The sequence below is a fragment of the Citrus clementina genome, unplaced genomic scaffold (genome assembly GCF_000493195.1).
Source record: "Citrus clementina cultivar Clemenules unplaced genomic scaffold, Citrus_clementina_v1.0 scaffold_2, whole genome shotgun sequence".
NCBI lineage: Eukaryota > Viridiplantae > Streptophyta > Magnoliopsida > Sapindales > Rutaceae > Citrus > Citrus x clementina.
This window is the reverse complement of record NW_006262688.1, coordinates 21,495,282-21,519,853: the sequence shown is the minus strand read 5'-3', so window position 1 is coordinate 21,519,853 and position 24,572 is coordinate 21,495,282. Positions and strand designations below refer to the sequence as shown.

General features: G+C 33.5%; 3 protein-coding genes across 7 annotated transcripts; 1 reads left to right on the top strand and 2 right to left on the bottom strand.

The window, feature by feature from the left end:
* Positions 1-4,711: 4,711 nt before the first annotated feature.
* LOC18053165 (cyclin-U1-1) lies at positions 4,712-6,149 on the bottom strand. Its single transcript, XM_006447428.2, has 2 exons — positions 5,386-6,149; positions 4,712-5,073 (listed from the first exon to the last, which is right to left on the bottom strand). Exons 1-2 carry the CDS (start codon positions 5,811-5,813, stop codon positions 4,794-4,796), a joined length of 708 nt encoding a protein of 235 aa, XP_006447491.1. The 5' UTR covers positions 5,814-6,149; the 3' UTR covers positions 4,712-4,793.
* An 87-nt stretch (positions 6,150-6,236) lies between these two features.
* LOC18053164 (SPX and EXS domain-containing protein 1) lies at positions 6,237-13,054 on the bottom strand. 3 transcript variants are annotated; one of them, XM_006447426.2, is made up of 14 exons: positions 12,830-13,054; positions 12,410-12,548; positions 12,189-12,316; positions 11,818-11,856; positions 11,589-11,681; positions 11,372-11,488; positions 10,303-10,398; positions 9,917-10,030; positions 9,226-9,279; positions 8,361-8,408; positions 7,794-7,944; positions 7,253-7,418; positions 7,006-7,075; positions 6,237-6,675 (listed from the first exon to the last, which is right to left on the bottom strand). In XM_006447426.2, the coding sequence occupies exons 2-14, from the start codon at positions 12,489-12,491 to the stop codon at positions 6,418-6,420; spliced, it is 1,416 nt and encodes a 471-aa protein (XP_006447489.1). In that variant the 5' UTR covers positions 12,492-12,548; positions 12,830-13,054; the 3' UTR covers positions 6,237-6,417. The 3 variants fall into 3 exon arrangements, with proteins under 3 accessions (XP_006447489.1, XP_024046208.1, XP_006447490.2); XM_024190440.1 differs by lacking the exon at positions 12,410-12,548 and having other exon boundaries at positions 12,830-13,053; XM_006447427.2 differs by lacking the exon at positions 12,410-12,548 and having other exon boundaries at positions 12,065-12,316; positions 12,830-13,051.
* A 6,157-nt stretch (positions 13,055-19,211) lies between these two features.
* LOC18053163 (zinc finger protein CONSTANS-LIKE 12) lies at positions 19,212-22,589 on the top strand. 3 transcript variants are annotated; one of them, XR_002907161.1, is made up of 5 exons: positions 19,212-20,239; positions 20,344-20,568; positions 21,278-21,624; positions 21,825-21,890; positions 22,300-22,316. XR_002907161.1 is itself a non-coding variant. In XM_024191215.1 (5 exons), exons 1-4 carry the CDS (start codon positions 19,643-19,645, stop codon positions 21,846-21,848), a joined length of 1,188 nt encoding a protein of 395 aa, XP_024046983.1. In that variant the 5' UTR covers positions 19,212-19,642; the 3' UTR covers positions 21,849-21,890; positions 22,300-22,386. The 3 variants fall into 3 exon arrangements, 2 of the variants coding, with proteins under 2 accessions (XP_024046983.1, XP_006447487.1); XM_024191215.1 differs by having other exon boundaries at positions 21,830-21,890; positions 22,300-22,386; XM_006447424.2 differs by lacking the exon at positions 21,825-21,890 and having other exon boundaries at positions 22,300-22,589.
* The last annotated feature ends 1,983 nt before the right edge of the window (positions 22,590-24,572 follow it).

Here is a 24,572-nt window from a genome sequence, read left to right as displayed (position 1 = left end):
AATTTATTAATTTCATCAATTATTTTATTTTAATTTGGACTGAAATTGCACTGTTAAGATTGTTGTAGCAAATCTTATAACATTAATCCCTATAGATAATCAAAAAGTCTAATGATAATTTATAAAGCAAGCATGATATTGAATTTAATTATATAACTCACTTAAATGCTGACATGGCACTATGCTTAGCTTCAAATGATGACACTGCAAGGAAGGTAGCTCCTTATGGCTTGTAACCATGACAATCGTAGCAGAAAAGGTGTTCTCCAAAGGCCATTAGCCTCAACAAAAAAGTGTATATTGAAAAAAACTTTAATGGTTTTTCTTGGAATAACTAAAAACGAAAAATATTATTAACCACATCTTATTAGCAATAATGCTAACGAATATAGAATTTGTGTCAAAATTCTTAATAACATAATAATTATTAATTAAAAAGAGACCTAAAAATAAGTTTTCCTCTTGTAAGTATAACGTAAAATATCTATTTTTTTTAGAAGCGTAAAATATCTATTAATTTGACCATATCAAGAAAATACTGAAAGAAACAAATCTTCTTAACATATAGAGCCTAGACAACCACAATTGAGCGATTCTAACATATGTTTAAAGCCCTAGGCAACAGCCTGGTTCACCTATGTTTAAAGCCACCCATGTATGCTAGGTAAGAGCTCTTACCACATACAAAGGATTAACTAATCCCCAAATTAAACTATCTGAAAGGAATAAACATAACCATAAAGCCATAGATGCTTACAACTGCATTGGCTATTAAACATTGCAAATTAAAAAACCTGATGATAATTTATAAAGCATGCAAGACATTGAATTTAATTATATAACTCACTTAAATGCCGACATGGCATTGTACTTAGCTTCAAATGATGACACTGCAAAGAAGGTAGCTCTTCATGGCTTGTAGCCATGACAATCATAGCAGAAAGGTCGTTAGCCTCAGTAGAAAAGTGTATAGCCTCGTGATGAACATTTGATGATACAATTACTTATAGTGACAAACTTCTTGATTTTGATCATATAAACTAAAGAAAAAATTTTAAGGTTAATTTGAACCAAAACATTTAGCTAATGGAAAACACATGAGTATATAGAGTTAAGAAGCAGATGAAGACGTATGTTGCGATACTTTGTTAGTTGAGATGTTCAACTATCACAACCACCATTCACTACAAGTTTTCAATTTTTTTTTTGGATAAATGTATAGACTTTCGATTGCCCAATATGTGCAAGCCTTTTTCCCTTTTTCTTTTGGTTGGCTCTATCAGCCATTCGATATAGGATAGAAAAAAAAAATTAATCAATCTAATGGAATGATAAAATCAAATCCTATAAACGGCAAGGAACATTGATGATTTATTCAGAGTTGTTGAATGAATCTTACTAATGGATCATGAGGGCTGATCTATCATTATCTCAATCTTCTCATTCATACAAGCCAACTTAATCAAGTGTACGTAATTGATTTTTGTTTTCTACAATAATTTCCTTGCAATTTAATGAGAAAGTCTTATGCACGAACCACCTGATAAAACCAAATGAAGGGCAATGTAGACTTGTGAAGGGTCTTTATCTTAAAAAATAGCTTGACGATTGATATAAAGAGTAAAATCTAATAAAAAACTAAACAAAATAATAACACTAAAAATGATAATATTAATTAAATTATACTAAAATTGCTTTCATCATACAACACGATATTAAAATAAACAGTTAATGCAAACAAACGCAGCATGTTTATTTTCCTTATTTATGGAATCTTTCAATTCCATTAAAATCACTGTGGCAAGTTTCTCAATATTTATTCATATAAATAGAGGCTCATGACTTTCTGATTTTTACACATCTCCTTTAATTCTAATTAAGTTGCTTACAATTCACTTAATAAATAGAAAATGTCGAAGAATCTTAGTTTCATCATTTTGGCTTTACTTGTAGTGACAAACACTAAAAGCACACTTATTACAGCCAGTCGTTTTAGCTAAGGATATCACCCAGATGCTTCATTTTCTAATAAACCCGCAGCATCACCTGAAATTGTTGATTGCTCAAGGCTTACAAGGGAAGAGTGTTTGATCGAGAAGTTAAAGAACGCTCTCGGAGACTATAAATACTACTGTCCCCGGGGGGATGCAAATGATTTTGATAATCAGTTATTTCTTTTGTCTTTTATGAGTGCTTTTGCAATAATGATCAATTGTAGTGAAATTGAAACTATGTTTTAATAAAAGAATAAATTAATTCATTATAAGTACGTAACGTTAGGTCATGTGTTCTCGGTGTGTGAATTGGCTTGTTTTTTGTATGCATATCGTTGAATGAATCTACCAGAGGACAATCTATTGAAATACTAAAAATGATAAAGCGATCATTATTTCTATGTTAGTACTATTTCTAATATTTGAATTTTAAGTCCATTTTCTTTTAGGGTGAGCCTAACTGCATCCTAACAAAAAAAAAAAAACTCTGAACCTTTATATTTTATCGGAATCTTATATTACAAAACTATCTGAATTTATTTGAAGAGTGAACTTAATTTACACTCCGTAAATCTTCAATTTACCCCTAAAAAATGTGAAAACATCAACTTACCCTTATTTACTGCAAAGGAAATAAATAGAAAATTTATCAACGTACCCGCTATTTACGCTCATCTTCTAAAAAAAATTAAAGTAAATTGAGGTTTTCATTCTTTTGGAGGGTGAATTGAAGATTTTTATTGGGTGGGGGATGAATTGAAGTTTACCCCAATTAATAAAATTTTTCTTATTATTTTTTACACATATTTGCCCCATATACTAAACAAACAAAAATCTTTTTTTAATTAGATGAATATTGTGGGGATGGTGTAAAGGTTCATTTGCAAATTGCATTCAAAAAGAATATATATATATATATATATAAGAGAATGGACAATTTGTTGGCTAATTGCAATTATTAGGCAATACAAGACAAGTCACACTGTCACAGTAATCAGAATTTTTATTTTGTCACTTGAAAATAAAAATATTGGCTTCTTACTTCCTTCTATTTTATTTTATTTTATTTCATTTTAAAAAAACTTTTGAAAATCACAAAATAGTTTAAATCAATTGTTTCTAAGTGCAAATATATATTCTTTTGTTTATTTGGCTTTAATTTAATATATGTTTTTGTAACTGAAATTTAGATATTTCTTTATTTTTGTTATTTGGCTAAATAATGTAATATTCTTACTTAATTGATGACTTAAAAATGATAATGTATTAATTTGTTAATTTTTATGCAGCTAACGAGTAAGATAAGAAAATGTTTTTGATAAGAAAACAATGGAAGCGGGGATAGCAATTAATTTATAATCATTTGATGATGTAAAATAAAGACCGCATAATGTTGGCTCCTACAAAGTTCAACTAGTTACCACTAAAAATAACATGTTACCACAAAGAAAAATGCCTAGGATTAATTAGTACAAGAAATTTTAATCAATGTCGTCAATTTTTAACTTTTCTTGGTTTTTCTTCCTTGTGTAATGCTCTCGAGATGTTATGAATTAAACAAATACAAGTTCCTAATCACACACTTTTATCATATAGGAAGCATCATAAAATGAAGAAACAAATTCTCACACTCGGCGCCCAAGATTTATCGCCGGTCGCCTTATTCCAAAAGTGCAGAATAATATCACCACAAATCTTGTTGTTGTTGTCTTCCAATGACTAAATGTTGTATGTGAGATGCTAGAGTAGTTGTTTGTGGCTGATTTTGGGTCAATGAATAAAAAACCACAAAACCAAACTAAGAACAATAAATTTATATTTTGTTGGGGAGCGGGGTGCCTCGCTTGTTCGGCGCGTGCAGGCTGTTTAGGCTTTTTGTGGAGTGGAGGAGGATTGAGATGGCGGTGGATATGAAGGGGATCTGACTTCAGGTGCGGAGGGCTGGTGAAACTCGCCTTAAACCTGCGAAACAACCAAAAAAAGAGGTTAGAGGTGGAGCTGGGGGTGGTCGGCGACCACACTCCGACGCTCAAGCCAGAGTTGGGTTATCTCAGGTTTGAGAGCTTGCAAGCTCTCGATAATGGAGGTTTTGAGGTTGAAGAAACCCTAGTTTTTCGTAGTGTGTGTGTTAACTTACTTGATAAAAAGTAAACCTGAGTATTTATATGGTGTACCCCGGGTCACCGTGCCACCTAACTTTATTTTAGTGGCGTTCCCTGCTGTCATGTCAGGAATATTCTTATTTTCATGCGTATGGCGGTTTAGGCGTTTCAAAAATATACGTGGAGGGCAAGTTTATGGCGTATTCAAATGCTAGGCGTAGCAAGAAAAGCTAGTGGTCCCAACTGTCATAATATCAAACTTTTTGCGGATTTACTGGCGTGACAAGCGACTGTCTCCTCTTTTGTAGCATGAGATTTCCTCACCGATTTTTTATTTTTTGACACGTATTCAACCGATCTTTTTTATATTTGGGGCCCACATATCCCTTCACATTTTTACGAAAGCTTTTTGTATCCTTAAATGGTGTACCCGAGGCACCCTCGGAGTACCTAGGGTAGCCAGGGTACCCAAAGTATCCGAGATAAGCTAATTTTTTAAATATCGACACGTGGCGCTTCATCATTGGCCTCATATTTCCTTCCCAAACAGTAGTTATTGAACATCAACTAATAATGTAGTGTGACCGGTTTCACATTTCTAAGGAAGTTGGATGATTATGTGACAACTCTTAATGAAGAACATGAATTAATGGCAAATTTTACATTCAAGTGAAGCAAAAATAAAAGACCACAAAATTCAAGATAGTCCAATGCTCAAGAGCGGGGAGCAACTCGCTGTATTTTCAGCTGATATTTCAGTAACATCATCTACAGGATTGGAGATGAAAGCCTTTTCAATCTTCGAGGTTGTGCCATTCACCAGCATCTCCTTTTCCAGGTGCAAGCAGTAGCTCTCGAAAACCCTAGAGCTCACCATAACTCCAAAATCTAGAAGGAAAAGCAGTTCCAATTCGAGCCTGTTCAATTCAGCATTGCTCACTCCCCCAACCCGAGCATAAAATGCATTATTGTAGTGTCTGCATAACATGTCCCCAATTCAAGACAAGAGTCAGTTAACATACAAAATCAAGTAATCAACAGAGCTCCCTATCTCCCACATAAAACAACGTCTCTTCAGGGCTGAAACATCAAGCTGATATTTAAAAAATGTGATACAAATTCTAAATTTAGTTTTTCAAAGTTCCAAATGGCTTAAATTCGAACTCAATTGAACCAATTACGGCATACGAAGAACCAAACTAAACCATTCAAACCTGTATAGTTAAATAGATACTTGAAGAAAGCCTTAAGAACAAACAGATGTGAAGAGAAAGGAAAGCATGACTCACACATCATCCATCGTCTTGGAAGCAACCATGACACTTGTGACAAGCAATCTGTGCACATTCAACGACACCACGAGAGAGTCAGGGTGCCTATGCAACAGTCTGTCGATGTACACATAACCAACCACAAAGCACGACGGGCTGCAATTTGTGTATTTGTATATCCTTTCCAAGTACTTTGCTATGCTTATATTAGGTGCTCTCACGCCATGGAATGTGTTCAAGCTTGTACCAATAGGAGTCGACCCACTGAACACTCCATTCCCTTTAGTCAACTGGCGGCTTAAGCTATCCGCTAGCCGGTCATTTCTAGCCACTAGTTTCTCCATCACAGAAGCGATTATGGTTAGCACTCTTGGTGTGGTTGTCTCGTTTTGGCTCGGTTCCGGCAGCCGGCCTTGGTAGGTACTGTACCCTGTAGCGGCTAGCATTTAGGCCATCAGACACACCGTCATAGACGTTTTGAGTGGTTCTAAAGTGGGTGTACCCGTTGTATGTTTGCTTGTGGGCATTTCTGGCTTTGTAACAGAAGGGATGAATCATGAGTTGTTTTTTTTTTTTTTCTTTTCCTTTTCCTTTTTTTGACACGTGCGCATGGCGAGATGTGTTCTAGCACTCACAGATTTTGGAGGGTTGGATGGAGGGTGTGTATGGCATCGAGGGATTCTGAGCCGTTGGATTGACTGGGTCTCAGTTCAAAGTGGGTATCGTTTGAAAAGCAACAATTCAGGAAATGCTTGGTTCAAACACTAAAAATTCTGTCCCGTTTGTCCTGAACCAGAAAACAGATTTGAGGACTGAAATCTGAATTACTAGTATGTAGGTGTAGGGGAAAAAGATTTCTAGCATCTATGACTGACAGTAAACCGTACTGAACAGATGTATCCATTTAGACGATTTTAATCAACAGTCTTATATGAACAAAAGAATTTCGCTATCATCATTTAAAGCTATGGATCAAAATCTCTCATGAAGAATTTTAGTTGACTTTAAACCTTGGCTCGTACTGCTACCAAAAAGACCAATTCGTGGTGTCTATACATTGTGGTCGTTGGAAATAAGTGATTTAGCTTCCTCGTTTGTGTTGTCTTTCTCAGAGAGCTGAATATTAGACTTGGAGTTCATTTTATTCCACTCATTTTCAACACGGAAAAATGCCCATTGGAATCGACGGAGCATTTCCAAAACAGTGATTGCAAACACAGTAAGGTAATTATGCCGAAGATGGGCAGACAACTTGTAAGTCCAGGTACATCGCAAGATCAAATTGCTTCCTATCACCCAAACATATACCTGCAAAATACATACTTGAATAATTATTGTATAATAAGAGCAAAATTTTACAGAGTGAAGTAGTAATAAAACCAAATTAGAAGATGCTGATTCAATCAGTGGTTTTGTCCGGTATACTGGCATTTTTAATTCAGAATTTTCCGAATCTCAAAAGTTCACGCTGGTTCTATGATTGCAGTGCTGTTAATTCAGGTATTATGCATGCCAGTGAAGAGTTTCATTAGATGTCCCATAGGAAAGTAAAGAACAGGTACCAGAAATATTACTTCAAATAATGCACTAACACAGATATATTCTTCTTTACCAAGGACAGAAAATGTATGTACTTACCCATCTGCGTCCGTGAAAAAGGTATGAGCATAGATGTGGCCTATTGAACTTGAAAATTCGAGTGAAGCAACTGTAGAAGGAGTAAAGGCACATCACTAAAAGATATTGAAGATTTATACAAGTCGAAATGCCTGAGTCTTCTGTGGACTAATTATGACTTGAAAATTTCCACATACATCGAAGTGCAAAATACAAAACAAAATAATATTTAACATATGTGCAGGTAAAGAAGAGGCATTTGGCATACCTCAAGTCCCAATCTCGGGTTATATCCCAATAGAACGAGTACAAAGAGTTCAAAACACTAGATAGAAGCCAGAGGGGCCGATAGAAATTTGTCCAACTACCAGGGAGGACATGATATTTCAGGGCCGAAAGAAAAATCACTGGTACTGCAGTCGAATATTTTAGTGCTGAAACCATTAGCCAGTAAAGTTACATTAGTATGTGATATAAAACCGAAAAAATACATCACAGCTAACATAAATGCCACATCCATGCATATATATAATACAGACATGAAAGGTACATAAAAGAAAATATTAACCATATCCAAATGTTTTAAAATATGTTACCAAGAGAATTATCTATATCCAATTTTGCAATTTAATGACTTTCAGAAAGAACTGGATTCATGTATGAGATTCTCTTTTCCTTCACAACCCCCCCCAAAAAAAAAAAAAAAATTGGCCAAAGATATGCAAGTAACAGAAAAAATGGAAACTTAAATGGCTAAAGGTTGAATGCATATACATCCAAATTCTTTTTAAGTTCCAAGAGATCTTTACCATTAAAAAGGGCTGTTTTCTCTCTTGTATCCTTGTATTGTCGAAGACATTGAAACAGACGGAAAAGGTAAGGCAAAACTAGGACTAAAGGGATTGCAACGGAGTGACTTCCACAAACAGAATCAGCTTCAAACCATGCAATAGTGGCAACCTGCATGTTTTAAGCCAGAATCTCTTAACACAAAAAGAAAAGCATAATTATTTGTTGATATATGAAGAAATGTCAGAAAGAAAGAATTACAATGACACTTGCAAACAATATAAATTGCTCTAGAAACCGACCGCTTTTCAACTCTAAGACCTTCAATTATCTTATAACAGTTGCTTAACTGAAATCAAAGCCTTCAACAAGTGAATCACTTTGGTCATTCACAAAGCATTTACTTTTGTAAGTTGATTTGGCATAACTAAGAACATAAATGTTTTATACAAAGAGTAACAACAGAAACTCATGATGAACCCTAATCCGACTGTGACCTTAAAGTGGAACTTAGGAATAGCTAATGTTCAAGATAATGCAGTTGCTCAACTAATATCACAAGTCCAGCGTATGAATAAAATATTGACCTGTCGATGAACCATACGACAGACTGAACGCTCCAAATCTGAAAACACCTGCACAAGATTGACAATTACAAATTACCAAAAAGGTATACTAACAAAACACAATTAAGTAATTCATAAACATAAAGTAAAATGAGATAGTTATTTTTTGAAACGAGACTTAGAAATGTATATTTGATTGACGAAATAAAGCACAAACAAAAATGGACCAGGTGTCATCCTCAAAGAAAAGCAAAATGGGAAAATTAGAGAAAGGGGAATAGTCAATACAAAAATCTTAGAAAACCATCCCTCTTCTGAGCAAAAATCTGTAGAAGATTAGCCCGAAACCCAATATGGTAAAATAAGTTCGACAGACTATTTCTAATCTTTCACTTGCAAAGTAAAGCTAAAATTAGAATTGTCTAATAGCAACCATCCTATAGTTTGCTCACTATATTATTGGTTGTTCTCAATTAAATGTGTGGAAAAGATACACACACACACACACACAAACATATACTCCCAACCATGGGAGGTAATTAACAGATTAACTCATCAGAAATAATTTGTATCCGCCCAAGAAACAAGCTTAACTGTATGCATAAAAAACCTAATCCCAGCATAGAAGGAAACAGTCTTTTGGCAGTATTTTCATACATGTGCCAAACCAAAGTAACTCAACATATTCAACCATCAATAAAAACATTGAAATTTTTGCAATTTTAAACCTTGCATTTAAAATCATCAACATGGCAACGAAAAGCATTACAGCACCATATATCTACAATACAGCATAGATGAAATATGATACATGCAGCCAAATACAAAAGAAAAATAACCTATTACAGAGAATGTCTAATTCACACCAAAAGACTTATGAACATACCTTTGCCATGGAGGTCAAAATATCAGCCAAGAAGAAGTCAGAAAAAGATATTGCCTGTATACATCACATTAAAGAAATTTAAGAATAACACGGCACATTAACTACTTAAAATTACTTAAAATTCAAACCATTAATTGAGACCAGAAAATGGATTTTTCTCCAAGTACTACGAAAAATGCAGAGGCCCACTGGAGATTATGCTCGGTCATGTTAAGAAATGCCCTGGCCTAGTCAGACTATTGTTAGTAATATAGTCGCTCAACAACATTTCACAAAAAACCACTAGGGAAGCTATGGGATCAAGTACTTCCAGCCATCTTCAGCTGGTTGATTGGCAACACTCTAATCATAATGCAAACATTTATACATGCAGTCAGTCATGCACATTGTACACCTTCTATTTCTTTCTTGAAAGGCGTTGTTCACTTACTTTGAGAAAGAAACTTACACGAAGGTAGTAGTTTTAGCCATTCTATTAATATCAGAAAACACGATTTCTTTTCCCTATCAAAGAGGATTTTCCCCCAATAAAAAAAAAGGTTGAATTCTAACAAAAATAAGGCCAGCACAACAATAATTGTACTCATTGTTTGATTTCCACAACTAACACAGTTAGAATATAAAATCATCAGAATGAATAACATTTGCATATACTACCTACAATAAGGAATAAATGAAGCAATATACTTGCCTGTAGTGGAAGAACTATCCGCCAAAGTGTCCTTAACAAGTAGTATCGGGATGACAGATAAAAAATATCAAAAGGGAATATCAAAATCATCGCAACAGCTATATATAAAAGCACCTGCAGAATCGAGCAGGTAAAACTTAATGCAGCTTCAACATATCATTCAAGTGGACAAAAAATATGAAAATCAACACTTAATATTGCAAAAATTTAGAATAGCTCAAGTTAACTAAAGGCAGCAAACAAATTAGCACCAAAATTGCAGACCGAAGCAAATTTCATCTGGAAACAGCACAAGATGTATAAAAAAAATTCAAAGAATTAATGATAATCACAACAAAAATAAAAGATTCTCAAATATTTAGTAAGAGAGGATGCATCTATTACACTGGTTGTGAAGCCGCCAATGATACTTCTCCATGTGAGTAAAGATATAGATATGCTGTCATGCTTGTTGGGACAATGATAGTCATCCATGTGGCACACTGCAAATGCCAAAAGGGGTATGACCAATTACTCTGGACTGATATACATCATAAAAAGAGTTCCTCTGGGATGGTATAAGTAATTGAATCAACAATAGGTAGGCATAAAAAGAAAGAAATATTAAATTATGAACCCCTTAAAATACAATTAAGTGATTAACTCAGGTCATAACAAATAAAAGGAAGTTATGACATAGAAATGGAACATGAAATTGTACCATAAAGGGAAATCATCTGGGACAGGGGACTTGCAATTTATGAAAAAAGAGTTCAGAAAAACAACTGTAATGTTGCTTGTTTATCAATAAGGAGCTCGATATTACATGACTTTGCAATATAGTTCTATATTAGTCCATGCCAGAATGGTCTGGAATTTGATATAAATCATCTTAGTATTCTTTAAAAAATAAAAGAGACTTCTGATGAGTCTACTGAAAAACAAATGTTATTTACGGAGCCACAATTTTCTATATTAATTATTGGTTAGATATAAAAAGTTTTTAGAATGGAGAAAAGAGAGCAGCAATTCCTACAGATATATAATATTAGGAAACAAGATCACATGCCAAAATTCAAACTATAGAAAGAAAGAATCCATTGCCACATCCCATTCGAAGAATTTCTTTTCATAAGATGTTAGAATAATCATCAGATGAATATAAGACACAAAGTACTCTTTAAGATTGGATATTGACCTCAACTATAAAGGAAAGTTCAAACACAACGCTACATTCTAAAATGGTTTATAAAAAGGTTGAAACGCAGGCCTATAATAAGTTTGGATAGAAGTACAACACAAAAAGGCTACTTCTGTAGCAATCTCGTAGCATTTTTTGTTAACGCAATAGAAAAGTCATGGAAAAATTTAATAAACATAGCATATTTGTAATGGCAGAAACTCAATGTGTAGAATTTTAAGGTGAGATTAAGCTTAGTCTAAATTATGTGCCAACAAGTTGATCAACTTCAATACCTTCCATACTTCTCTGTGTGTAAGATGATCTTGATCGAGATCAAAAATCTTTACATAATTGACATTAGACTGCGCAAAAACCCATAAATTTACTCCCCAAAGCCACACCATCATAGTCTGTCGCATCAAATCCAAACATAGCAAGATTATTATAGAGAAAGAAGAAGTGGGGATTAAATTAAAATATTTCATTATCTACAACAAAACTGTAACTAACCACAAGAAGAAGAGGATTATAGTACAAAAATGCCTCGTACAGAAAAAGATCCCGCAGATCTGCACTCATCCTCATGACAGAATCCCATCCAACCTGCGAATTTTACAAAATACCAATAAGAACACAGTAGTAGTCTTTTTCTCATCAAATAGTACATTTTTACCAGAAAAGCTAAAATCTCTAACATGTAGGCTGTAGAAAGATTAAAAAAAAAAAAAAAAAGTCTGACCTTGCAGCAAATGAAACCCCAGATGAAGAATAGCAGTACCTGGACATATTTGTAAGTTAGGATAAGAGCAAATATATAAAACATCTCACCTGAAAAGAATACGATTGAAGAAGAAAACACTGGCTTCAAATCAACTGAAGACAGCATTTACCATAATCATGTGACAAACTGGCTTGTACTTAATCAAAATACCACTTTTAGGTTTTATACTTTTTGAAGAAAAGCAATTACACTCGTAGAACAATACCTTCCATATTCATCATAAACATGAATCTAAACTCAGATATAAATTCTTGTTAAGTTGAGCCACTCATAGCACAAGCTAAACAACATTCAGAAACAAAATCCCTGCATTAAACTAACAACAAAACCTTGAATCTCCACAATAAAACTGGAGATGGCATGATATCAACAGTACTCATCGTTGTACTTGAGTTCTTCACACCATTAGCCTCTGTCTGCAAGAAATCTTCCTCAACATCATTTCCCACCTCATCACCTAACATACATTTACATCACTCAGATTATCCACCAATGCACAAATAATTAAATATATAATAATTTTTTAGAAAAAAAAAAATTAATCTTATACCAAAATCAGAAACTACTGCCCTGCTTCCAGATTTTCTCAAATGTGGACTATTAACAGGAGCAGTTGCTAGACCTCCAAACATAGATGCATACAGCAGATACTAAATGTACCAACTCACGCCACGTGGCCTACACTGAATCTGCAATATCTCATTTTGGTAGCACAATAATTTACTAAAATTAGTACGATTTTTCCGAAGAGTGAATACATAAAAATTTGTTTCCTCTACCTACCCAAACAAACAAAAAATGGATAAATAAAATAAAATTGCATAAGAAGTGAAATATCAAACTCAAATTTCCGCGAAAATGAGAATTGAAAAGCTAACTGTTTATTTGCTTCTATGCGATTAAATTGTTCCGCGAAAGTTTATCGCAGTTTGAAAATGAATGAATACAGATCCGATCAGAAGATACTTACAGTAACAGCGTGGCGTTGATTGAAAGTTATCGTTAAATGCGAACCTTGCTGCGGTTCTCTGGATCTCGCAAGTCGTAACGTGATTGGGATGAATTTTGAGTAAGATTTAAGGAAGCCGGGAGTGACGGGCCAAGATACCGATTGTGGCGGGGCTAATTTTGCAAATTTTAGGATCTATTGGGGTTTTGGTTGAGATTTAAATATTTAATAATTTAATGAATAATTAAAGGCGGCGTTTCGGGCATTGCCCTCAATTTACGTTTCTTGATTTGTACTAATTTTGTAAAAAGGGGCATGTTAAATTGGAAAGAAATAGATTTTTTTTTTCAAATGATGAGGATTTTGACATTTAGATATCAACTAATATTTTAGAAAAAAAAAATTTAATATTTAAATCTTAATTTGAGTTATTACTAATGCGGCATTTATCCATTAAGTAGTGGTTAAATAATTTTATAAACTATAAAATTCATCATCCAATAAGAGAGCAACACATAATATTGGGACTCATCTATTAAATGAATAATTATGTCAAATTACTATTATATCATCTAATAAATGAATGTCATATCAATTAGAATATAAATTGATATTTAAAATTTAGAATTTTTAAAATAAAAAGGATTAATAGTTTTTGTTATTTTTATTTAATATTTTTCCTGTGTAATAGTTGCCAATGATCCTTCTACTATTAGGGCTGTTTTGTGATGATAAAATGTGATTGGATTAAATTACTTAAAAAATAATACCAATCTTTTGTTTGAAGCCAAAAATTGTTTAGACTCATTATCTCGTTTAGCACAAGTAAAATGTTACTAAAAATTGTTCTTGAAAACAATTTCAAGCAAATGCATATCCTTATTTTACGTAATTTCAAATATTATGTCAAACATGTATTTACAATTTTTAAAATTTCAAACCAGTTTCTATAAAAGAAAAAAAAATTCAAAGCAGCTTTTAAATGTTATATCAGGCATTGAATTTTCTTTCTATTCTATTCAAAATTTTTAAAATAATTTTCGACTCACGAATTAAATGCTTTTCGAGTATAATTTTTTTTTTCAATTAAATAATTAGTGTTCAGTAAATACTTAACAAAATTATGACGTAATAGTGCCAAACTGACCCTAATTATGCCCAACATTCACAATCTATGTACTGTGCATATATATGTAAAGTAATATCCCATTTACTTGAAAATAAAGTAAAATAATAGCACATTCTTTATTCTATCTCATACTTGCTCTACTGAAAGATGTTAGACCTTTAAATAGAACTAAAAAAGTATAGTGTTTGTGTATATATATGTAAATATCTCATTCAACTGAAAATAAAGGTAAAACACTAAATATTAAAAGTAATATCTCATTCACTTGAAAATAAAAGTAATATTTCATCTTTCTTGCCATACTAAAAGCTGATACTCTACCTATAAATAGAACTCAAAATTTCATTTATCATATAGTTAAAATTATTCAAATTGGCCAAGGTTAATCGTATCGACATGGTAAAGTATTTGGTAGTCTTCCTTATGGTTATGCTAGCCATAGCCAATGGCTATGGAGGTAGTAAAGAGGCTGACAATGCCAGAGCTAGATTGTTTGCTTCTAATTCCCAATTGGGCAAACCCAATTTCTTCTTCAATCCTATGAGGTATCCTCATGCCAACAATGTGATCCAGCACATTTTTCAAGAATTGTTCCATTGAGGTATCCTCCATCCGGCCGAAACCCAGGAGCGACTCATGACGGTAATGTGGTCCAAGCCCATTTTTCAAGAATCCAGCCACTGAGATATCCTCCCTCTGGCCCAAACCCGGGGCCCCCTCATGCTAGTAGTATGACTCAAGCCCATTTTCTTAATATTCGACCTTTGAGGTATCCTCCTTCTGGACCAAATCCAGGGGCACCTCATTTGGCAGTATGGCTGAAGCCCATTTTCCTAAAGTCCAACCTTTCAGGTATCCTCCCTATGGTCCAAACCCAGGCGCACCTCATTCTGGTCAGGTGGCCTAAATACATGACGCCAACCGAGTTTGAGATATTCTGGTGAGTGATGATTTTGTTGTTGGAATAAACGTCATGAGGCTTTCTGTTTTGTTTCTCATAATAAAAATGGAGAATTAAAATTTAAGATAAAAATTTAATTCGTGAGATTATCTTAGAGGTGGTCAATGGGTTGGATGGCACGAGGCACGACACGTGATCGTACAGTACGGCACGGCACAAGTACGTTTCGGTAGAGCACGCGGCACGGCACGGCACGCACGTGAGCTGAGTCAGACTTAAAATTTTAGGCATATGGGTCTTAAAAGCACAGCACGATTAGAGATGTGTCAAAACACGACACGCGAAAAAACACGCAATAAGCACGTTTTATTTTTTAAAGAAAGTAAACTTAAAATTTTATGATTTTATAAATAACTTTAAATTGAATCTTTTAATATATTTTATTAGCTCAAGTTTTTTAAATTTATTTTAATTCTTAGTTTCAAAAAAATTATAATTGATTTATGTTTATAATTTATTAAATAAATATTTGATATCGTGATTTTAAAAAATAAAATTATAAATATCATGATTTTATAAATATGTAGTCTTAAAAGCACAACACGATTAGAGATGTGTCAAAACACGGCACGCGAAAAAACACGCAATAAGCACGTTTCATTTTTTAAAGAAAGTAAACTTAAAATTTTATGATTTTATAAATAACTTTAAATTGAATCTTTTAATATATTTTATTAGCTCAAGTTTTTTAAATTTATTTTAATTCTTAGTTTCAAAAAAATTATAATTGATTTATGTTTATAATTTATTAAATAAATATTTGATATCGTGATTTTAATAAATAAAATTATAAATATCATGATTTTATAAATATGTATTAATATTATTATAAACTATGATATATGACTCTACGTAATTCCAAGTTAACAATTAAATTAACCCTTAAAAAATTATTATTGTTGTTGCCGTTAAGTACTAAAAAATAATTCTAATACCATAGAGTCAAACTTAATAACTAATATTACATTATCCTATTATTATTAATTTATTATTATTAAATATAGACTTGAAATTTGAATTTTTGATTATATTAAATTAAAATAAAGGCACATGGATCCAAAAAAATACATAGGCTTGAAAAAAATAAGACAACAACTAGAATGCGCTCTTAAAAAAAGAAAAAAAGCTTAGTAGACTTTTTTTCCTAGGCACGGTACGACATGGCCCACAGCACGGCACGTGTAGGTATGGCACGAGTGGGCACGGCACATGTGCTGGACCGGGCCTAAACAAAAAAAATTAGGCACGACACGAAATACATAGTGGGCACGACAAGTTACGAGTACAAGCACGCGTGCATGGGCTTTCTTTGATGGGCTAGGCCGGCACGGCCCGTTGGCCATCTCTAAATTATCTTCAGTTTAATATTAATAAATATATTTATATGCATAAAGTAATACGAGTGATGGTACACTTTTGTGGTATCTCGGCTTTTAGTATCGAAAAAGAAGTGACATATATATATATAATGAGATCGAGCAATAAGTAAATATTATTCAATAAATAAGTGTTACATCCAAGATGAAAATATTGAGATGCTACAGCCAATGTGGTTTTATTAGTTACGATATTCATATGTTTTAATTAAAAAATTTAAATGAAAAGAGAGGTAAATAGGTTATTTGTTTGATGATTTATCTTGAAAAATATAAAAATATATTTATTATAAGAAAAACATTTAAAAAATAAAAAATAAAAGAAAATATCCTATAATTAATTTTATTCCCTCCAAAAAAATATTTTCTTATTTTTAGTACTTCAATTTTAATTTTAATTTTCAACAATATAATTTATTTAATTTATAATAAATATGAATAAAAGTGTATTAAAAAATAAAGGTAATACTGTAAAATTATGTTGTCATGGGAGTTATTGACTATTATGAAAAGAAAATATAGGTAAGTGGTAGGTATATATTAATTTCAGTATGAAAGAAATTGATAATCTCCTCTCATATAATATATAGTAAAATCTCCATGAGTTAGTACCATTAGGGCCAAGAAAGATGTATTAATTGAATATTAATTAATTATAAGTTAATTTTCAAATATCATGTTCATAGTAGTCAAACCAATATGAAAAAATATTACGTGAATTACTCAATCTTGTATTCATTAGATTATTCTTAAAAGATTTGGCATGATCAATTATCTTTATATCAATTATCTTTATGTTACCGGCACGCAAACAGTTTTACTGTTTATTGAAATTTCATATGGAAACAAAATGGACAAAACTACAATTGATTTTCGCAGACAATCACAAACGATTGAGGAGTGGTATTTGTGTATAATATAACATTCATTCTCCAATTTTTATCAAACAAATTATTCATCTGAATTACTAATTTATTAGAAAAGCTATAATCATAATAGGATCCCTATTTCCATATATGCACTTTTTTTATTAATACGGCTGGAAAATATATGGTAATTGCAAGCCTAAATCTGCATTCATTATGCGATAGAAATCTGTATTCAAGCGACAGAATCTCGGTATTCACGCGACAATCTCTCAACTCAGCATATTTAAATGGCTCGAAATTTCATACTTTCTCATAATTTTCCTCGTCAAAATAATTCAAATGGCAAGACGATTGATACCTTTCCTTTTTGCTGCGCTGATCGTTGCCAATGCTCATGGGTCTGAGTCTGAACATGGTAATGGGTTAGGCAAGTTAAAAGCGAGGTTACTAAGATTGGTTCCCACTGGGCCAAATCAAGCACCCCATACTGTTCATTTAGGCAAGGCACAAGGTAGGATGTTGAGATTAGTTCCAACTGGTCCGAACCAGGCATCCCATGCTGTTCATTTGGATAAGGCACAAGGTAGGATGCTGAAATTGGTTCCAACTGGTCTGAACTCGGTGCACCATGCTGGTCAATTGGGCAAGGCACTAGTCAGAGTGCTTAGATTGGTTCCAACTGGGTCGAATCTGGCACCCCATGCTGTTCACTTTGGCAAGCCACGAGCCAGGATGCTAAGATTGGTTCCAACTGGTTTGAACCAGGCACCCCATGCTGTTCACTTGGGTAAGGCACGAGCCAGGATGCTTAGATTGGTTCCAACTGGTCCAAACCAGGCACCCCATGCTGTTCACTTGGGTAAGACACAAGTTAGGATGCTTAGATTGGTTCCAACTGGTCCGAACCAATCACCCCATGCTGTTCAGTTGGGAAAGATACAAGGTAGGATGCTAAGATTGGTTCCAATTGGTCCGAACTAGTCACCCTATGTTGTTCAATTGGGTAAGGTCCAAACTCATACGTCAAAACTTGAGCCTTGAGTGCCATGATATGAACGCCAGATTCTCATTTCATGTTATGAATGAGTATCTCGAAGAAATTCAAATTAGTACTTTGGTTTTTTAAGTTCAATATTAATATTATGTTTTCTTAGCATATTTTGGCAATAGAATGTTTTTATTTGTATTATTTATGCCTTTTGGTGATTAATGAAATTTTGTTAGCTTCTCCTTGGATTTTTCTCACTAAGGTCCCTTTTGCTTGAAATGTGTTTTTTGGTTAACCTAAAAATTCATGAGTGTTAATGACTGCGTATAAAATCATTTACTGTACTGTGATTGTGTTATTAATTATAAAATATATTTAATTTTTTACCTTGTCACGCTCACACCACACATATCATGAAGATTCAAATTTCTCCTCTCTTGTTATTTTTTTTATTCATTTTTTTAAAATTTAGAATCATATGCTGCACGTGGGATATATAGGAGAAAACCGAAGAGGTATTTCAATTTTTTTTCCCTTAATATTTCTTATTAAGAAAAGATCTTTCTAATTTTGGGTCACAAGGAAGATAAGATTAAAATTTAGAATCCATAAAAACCGGCATAGTCAATACATACAAGAGTAAATAATTTGACTTGAAAATTGGACCAATAGAAAATCAACAAAAGAAGATAATGATGCCACGTCATCAACCTCTTTTACCACAAAAAAAAAAGATTTAAGACAAAATAATTTGACAAAAAGATAAAATTGAAATCCACGTCGGCTGACAGAGATGCTACATCGTCGGGCTCTCTCGCCACAAAATCAAAAAGCAATTCGCGAGTAAATCCACGTGGACACGTGTGATCTCCTGCTTCGAAGCTTAACACTCGTCTCCCATGAAATCCTAAAATCTCGGAAGCTGATTCGTCAATCAGTTTTGCGACCCACTTTTGTTAAACAAACCGACCTCGTTCTTTCACTTATTTACAGCTTTTGCCATCCCTCCGTCCCGCTTTCGAGTAATAAGACTGACCATGATAACAACGTTCTCGAGATGTGACCGCCCATGTCATCAGTTACTTGGCCAACACCGAGATAATCCAGGAAAAACGTGCATAAATAAACATCACTAACAAACTGAACTGACTCACCAGTGTCAGAACTCAAAATCTAACAAAGCGAACCACAACTAGTAGTTGTGTTGAATCTTATTTGATCCTTTGTTTTGTCTTTGATCAATTTCACTTGAATTTGGATTTTTTACTCGGGTGAGTAGAAAATAACTTTGAAAAATGGCTTTAATTATTTTGATTTTGGCACTTGATTTCATCAAAATTCAAAAGGGGTGCATGGTAATTTTGTGATTTTGGTTATTTGTTAATTATTAAAGGGTTAAGGGGTGTGGTGATTTAACGAATAAAACCGGATTTCCCGCCATGAGATTGAAGTTGGGTAGTTTCATTTATAGGCGAAACCATTGATTATAATTTGTTTAGGGGAGAAGAAAAATGGAACCTTTATGTGAGTTTTGTGGGGTGGTGAGAGCAGTTGTTTATTGTAAATCAGATATGGCAAGGCTTTGTTTGCATTGTGATGGTTGTGTACACTCAGCCAATTCTTTGTCAAGAAGGCATTCTCGTTCGCTTTTGTGTGATAAGTGCTATTCTCAGCCGGCAATAATCCGATTTATGGATGCGAAATTGTGCCTTTGTCAAGCTTGTGATTGGAACAGTAATAGTTGTTCGAGTTTAGGGCATAGGTGTGTGGTGTTAAATCCTTATACCGGGTGTCCTTCCTTGTCGGAGTTTACAAGGCTTTGGTCTTCGGTTCTTGATTCCACTTGTTTAGGTGATTCTAGTACTAGTTGGGGGCCGCCCAATTCTTTGTCATTGAATGAGAATTGTGGAAGTGGGAGTACTTGTTTGGAGCAAAAAGATAATGAAGGGTCATTTGGGTTGGTGACGGGCAACTTGAATGAATTAGAGCCTTCTTCCAAGTTTGAGTCTTGGATAGGGAATTGTTCTACCATTCCACCAAATCCAAATTACATGCCCTACTGTAGTGATCAAGCACCATTTTTCTTTGAGGAGTCTGGCGAGCCAAAGGTTATTTTACAACTTTTGTCTATAGGTTTTGATATTCAGTTTTGTTTAACTAACTAAAACAGTATGAGTATTAAGGGATTTATGTTTTACTTCTCTTGCTGCAGGGCTGTTCTGATTTCAAAGATCTTAAACTTCCTGATGGCGATGATCTCTGTGAAGGGCTCAACATCGATGATGTTCAGTTAAATTTTGAATCCGGTGATGAAATATTTGGCTGTTCACAAGGTCAGACCAGATACCAATTTGAAGATGTAGGGACTAATCGCCAATTAATGGAGAAAAATATATCAGTTACTGAATCTGATGGTCCTATTGAGAATGCTCTAGAGGTTTGCTCTAAATTTAAGTTTCTTGCAGCTTTTTCATTTGGCTTTTTTCTTCCTGCTTTGCATATCTAATTATGTGTTTTTGATAGAGTATTGTGTTTGTTTTGTTCATCTTGCCATTATCTGTCGTGATTATAACTTTTGTGGTCTAACTTTCTTTTGTTCATTAATTCCTTTTGGTGTCTTATATAATGAATGTAAAACTTTTTGTTACAGTTCCAGTCTCCACACATCTCACTTAGCTCAAAATAGTATGTAAAATATCGAATGCCCGCTTATCTGGTCTCTGAGTGTCTTAAATACTGAAACAAGTTTCACTATTGTCATCTTGTTTGTGCTATTTCAACCTGTGGAAACTTCCACTATCCATCCTCAAATTAGATTATCACCAAATTGAAAACAATGCATTTCATCACAAACATTGGAGATCATTATTCAGTTTATGCATGGCTTGAAAGCATTAGTAGTCTTTTTGGTGAACTATTGTTCAATGATTTGAAATGTTAAGCACAACGTTTATATTTTAATAATGACAGATTATGATGGTAAGAGAGATAAGAAGGGATAAATAATGATTTTGATTTTCAAAGATTAATTAGTTTAATTAGTTCAATAGGTTACATTCTCATTACTTATGAGGTATACCATATAACATTATCGATGGTTGTGAAAATAAGCATGGCACCTTCTCATCCTTGTATATTCTGTCCAGGCATCATCATCAGGACAACAGGACTGTGTGGCTTTTCAATCCTCGCCTGTTGGTGGGGCAGTTGGTGTGATGCAGGGAATAAATGGTAGTGCTAATTGCATGCTTGTAAATCTTAGTTGCAACAGGAATATCAGTCTTGGATTTCCTACTGGCCAAGTCCCTTCAAGCATGTCACTTTCGCTATCCAACCTCATTGGTGAAAGTACTGCTGCCAATTATCAAGATTGTGGATTGTCACTAATATTCCTAACGGGTGAATCACCATGGGAACCAAATTTGGAAACTAGCTGCCCACAAGCCAGGGATAAAGCAAAGATGAGATACAATGAGAAAAAGAAGACACGGACGTAAGTGCTTTAGTTCTGTTTGTTTTTAGGAAAATTTGGCATGATGTTTGTGCATCTTAGTAAGCATCTACCATTTTATTTGATTTCCAGGAATTTATAAAAATTCTGAGTCTTTTACTTAATAGCACTTCAAATTGCAAGACATGTAAAAAAACTTCTTATGGAATCCTTTTCATGTTGTTTTCCACTTTTCCTATTAGCCCAGTGTGTTGATGCATCTGTAACACCCTGAAGTTAATGCCTTTATGACACCTCAAATCTGCCAGGTAGATATTTCTTTGAAATTCTATTTACATAAAAGATGTTTGATTCTTAAATCCTATTATAGATTATAAATTCTCGTAATTTCATAATACTTTTATTACAATGAGGACTTCTCTTGACAAAAAATGCTCCAAAGGCATGGATTTGTTGGTGAAAGATAAGCCTTAAAGAATAGCAAGCTCTATGAACATCTTTTGGAAAAATCTCAAATGCATTCCTTTAATTGACATCATCTTAAAAATTTAGGCAGAGTCATTTTTCGACTACACAACATAATATGTAGTCAAGAAATTTGTCATGACCTAGATGTTGATTGTTGTTTGCATTCTCATGATTCTAAAAAATCTTCATCTTTTTAACAGTTCTTTCAAGTTCACTTCCTAACAGACTGTTCTAATTTATTTTTTGTAGGTTTAGTAAGCAAATAAGATATGTCTCTCGAAAAGCCAGAGCTGATACTAGAAAACGGGTGAAAGGTAGATTTGTGAAAGCGGGAGAAGCATATGATTATGACCCTCTTGGGACAAGGAACTTTTGAGCTACCAAATTTTTTTCCCTTAGTTAGTATGATCAGTATGAATTGATAAGGTACTAATTTTTCCTTCTGCAGAGTGTACACAGATTGTGTTTCCTGTAACGTTAAAGATTTAAAGATAGAGACAGCTGTTGCATCATGTACACTTAATGAATTATGCCGTAAATCTCTGACTATCTTGGACCATCTGTGCAATTTCTTTCTGCATTCATGTCTCACTTGTTACTGAATTAATGGTCTAACGTAATCTTAATATTGTATCCTACATTGTCAAGGAGAAAAATATTATCGAACATGTTATCATGGATTTAATAAGTGAAATAATTATCATTCTTATAGAGCTTCTATTAAATGAACTTCAAACTCAGATGTGTGACTTGGACCAAGAAACTTCACCTCAGTGCTCTCAAGATGAGCTTCTATTCTGATTAGTTGGTTCACTCTGTAGACAAGAACTGTCAATCATAAAATTGAGGATGGAAAAAGTTCAAATTTAATTGCAGAATATGAGATACGAAAGAAGTTCAAATCTTTTCTGTGAAATTATGACCAGTTGGTATAAAAGATAAAGTATTTGATGGTATTATGTGGCATTGATGAATAGATTCAGTATGTTCCAGTACTTTAAAGAAGCTTTGTGGCTTGATGACTATTTCATGCATATAAACTTATCATTTTCTTCCATAGTTGAGTTTTTTATGAGAATGAACAATTTTAGAGATTTACTATGTATTTCATGGATTTTGCAAGAGTAATTAGTTCAATTTTTCGTGATATTCACAAGAATACTTTTCTCTTCATTTTGTTATTATTGTTTTACTTTGTCATTTACTCAAACATATTTGTTACTTGGAAAGTCTTTAAATTTATGTTGTGATTACAGGTCCTTAGTGCTCTACTGTAATTTCACAGAGAGATTATAAACAGCAGATTCAACTTCTATCTTTCCACAGGTTTCTCTCATTGTAGGCATCGATAATATCAAGTACTTTCGCTATTCATGTTTCAATCAACACGAAACAATAATAATCACATTCATTGTTTCAGTTGTGGGTTATGGTAACTTTAACCTCTATTATTCCTAGAAGCACTACTTATATGCCACCATGATGCTACCTCATGAATTTTTTGGATGTTCCTTTTGCCTTGCAAAAAATAGATCCTGGTCTTACTTTTGCTGCCTCCACTACCACTCTTGCAGTAGGGAAAATTCCTTATTGCAAGTTCAGTTTTGACTACTTTATTTGCATTTGTATGGTTTGTCGATTTCTGCTCCATGTAATAAACTTTAATCCACACTCACCAGTTTTGAAACAATAACTTCTGATCCCAAGTACAAAAACAAGTTTGTAGCCTTTTTATTTCTTCCTGTGTACTTGATCAGTATGGAATTTATATTATTATATTTTTGCTTAGACAAATAACGATATTAGTTCCTGATGAGGTTCTGGTCGAGAGGACAACAATGGAGTTCTGTTATGAATTTTACTATATTATCAATGTATGTTCTTCTCATTCTGCATCTTTACCAGATGATATGTTCATATGCTTTACAAAAAGGCTTTGTTCCTATGCTTTACAAAAAGGCTTTGTTCCAATATTACCAGCCATGGTTAAAACATGCTGATAGCTGTAATATCTTTGTTGTTAAACTATGACATTCAAAAGCCAATAATAATTGGCAAGTTTAAAGTTACCATTCCATTAGCTTCATTATAGTAAATGGCAGAATTGAAATGGTCCTCTCATGAAGCTTTCATATCTGTTGCTTCATTATTCTGGCATGATCTTTATATCAGTTGATGACAAAGGCACCTTGATCTCTCAAGCCGTTGGTTATTAGCGATGCTAGACACCACAGTTTGTGTGTTACCAAGTGTAGAGAAGACTTCTTAATTATAAGATTCAGGTAAGCTTTAATATTTCACAATCTGGTAACCTATGAGGTAAGGTAGAGAAGTTGGCCGCAATTGTAACCTATGAGGTAAGGTAGAGAAGTTGGCCGCAATCGTAATTCACAAAACGACAATGTTATGAGAGATTAATATTAATATTTTACTTCATTTTTTGCTCATTTTGTTTGGAATGGGTAAAGGAAGATGCCAACAATGGAGATTTGAGAATTCATTTTGTGGTTTGCCATGAACTG

Excerpts from the sequence above, each read along its gene's own strand:
- LOC18053165 (XM_006447428.2), bottom strand. The coding sequence starts at position 5,813 with ATGCTAGCCGCTACAGGGTACAGTACCTACCAAGGCCGGCTGCCGGAA. Across the intron at positions 5,074-5,385 it reads TCCAAGACGATGGATGATGT|ACACTACAATAATGCATTTT; the intron begins GTGAGTCATGCT and ends CATGTTATGCAG.
- LOC18053164 (XM_006447426.2), bottom strand. The coding sequence starts at position 12,491 with ATGTTTGGAGGTCTAGCAACTGCTCCTGTTAATAGTCCACATTTGAGA. Across the intron at positions 12,317-12,409 it reads GGCAGTAGTTTCTGATTTTG|GTGATGAGGTGGGAAATGAT; the intron begins GTATAAGATTAA and ends AATGTATGTTAG. Across the intron at positions 7,076-7,252 it reads ACCCGAGATTGGGACTTGAG|TTGCTTCACTCGAATTTTCA; the intron begins GTATGCCAAATG and ends CTCCTTCTACAG.
- LOC18053163 (XM_006447424.2), top strand. The coding sequence starts at position 19,643 with ATGGAACCTTTATGTGAGTTTTGTGGGGTGGTGAGAGCAGTTGTTTAT. Across the intron at positions 20,569-21,277 it reads CTATTGAGAATGCTCTAGAG|GCATCATCATCAGGACAACA; the intron begins GTTTGCTCTAAA and ends TATTCTGTCCAG. Across the intron at positions 21,625-22,299 it reads GAGAAAAAGAAGACACGGAC|GTTTAGTAAGCAAATAAGAT; the intron begins GTAAGTGCTTTA and ends TATTTTTTGTAG.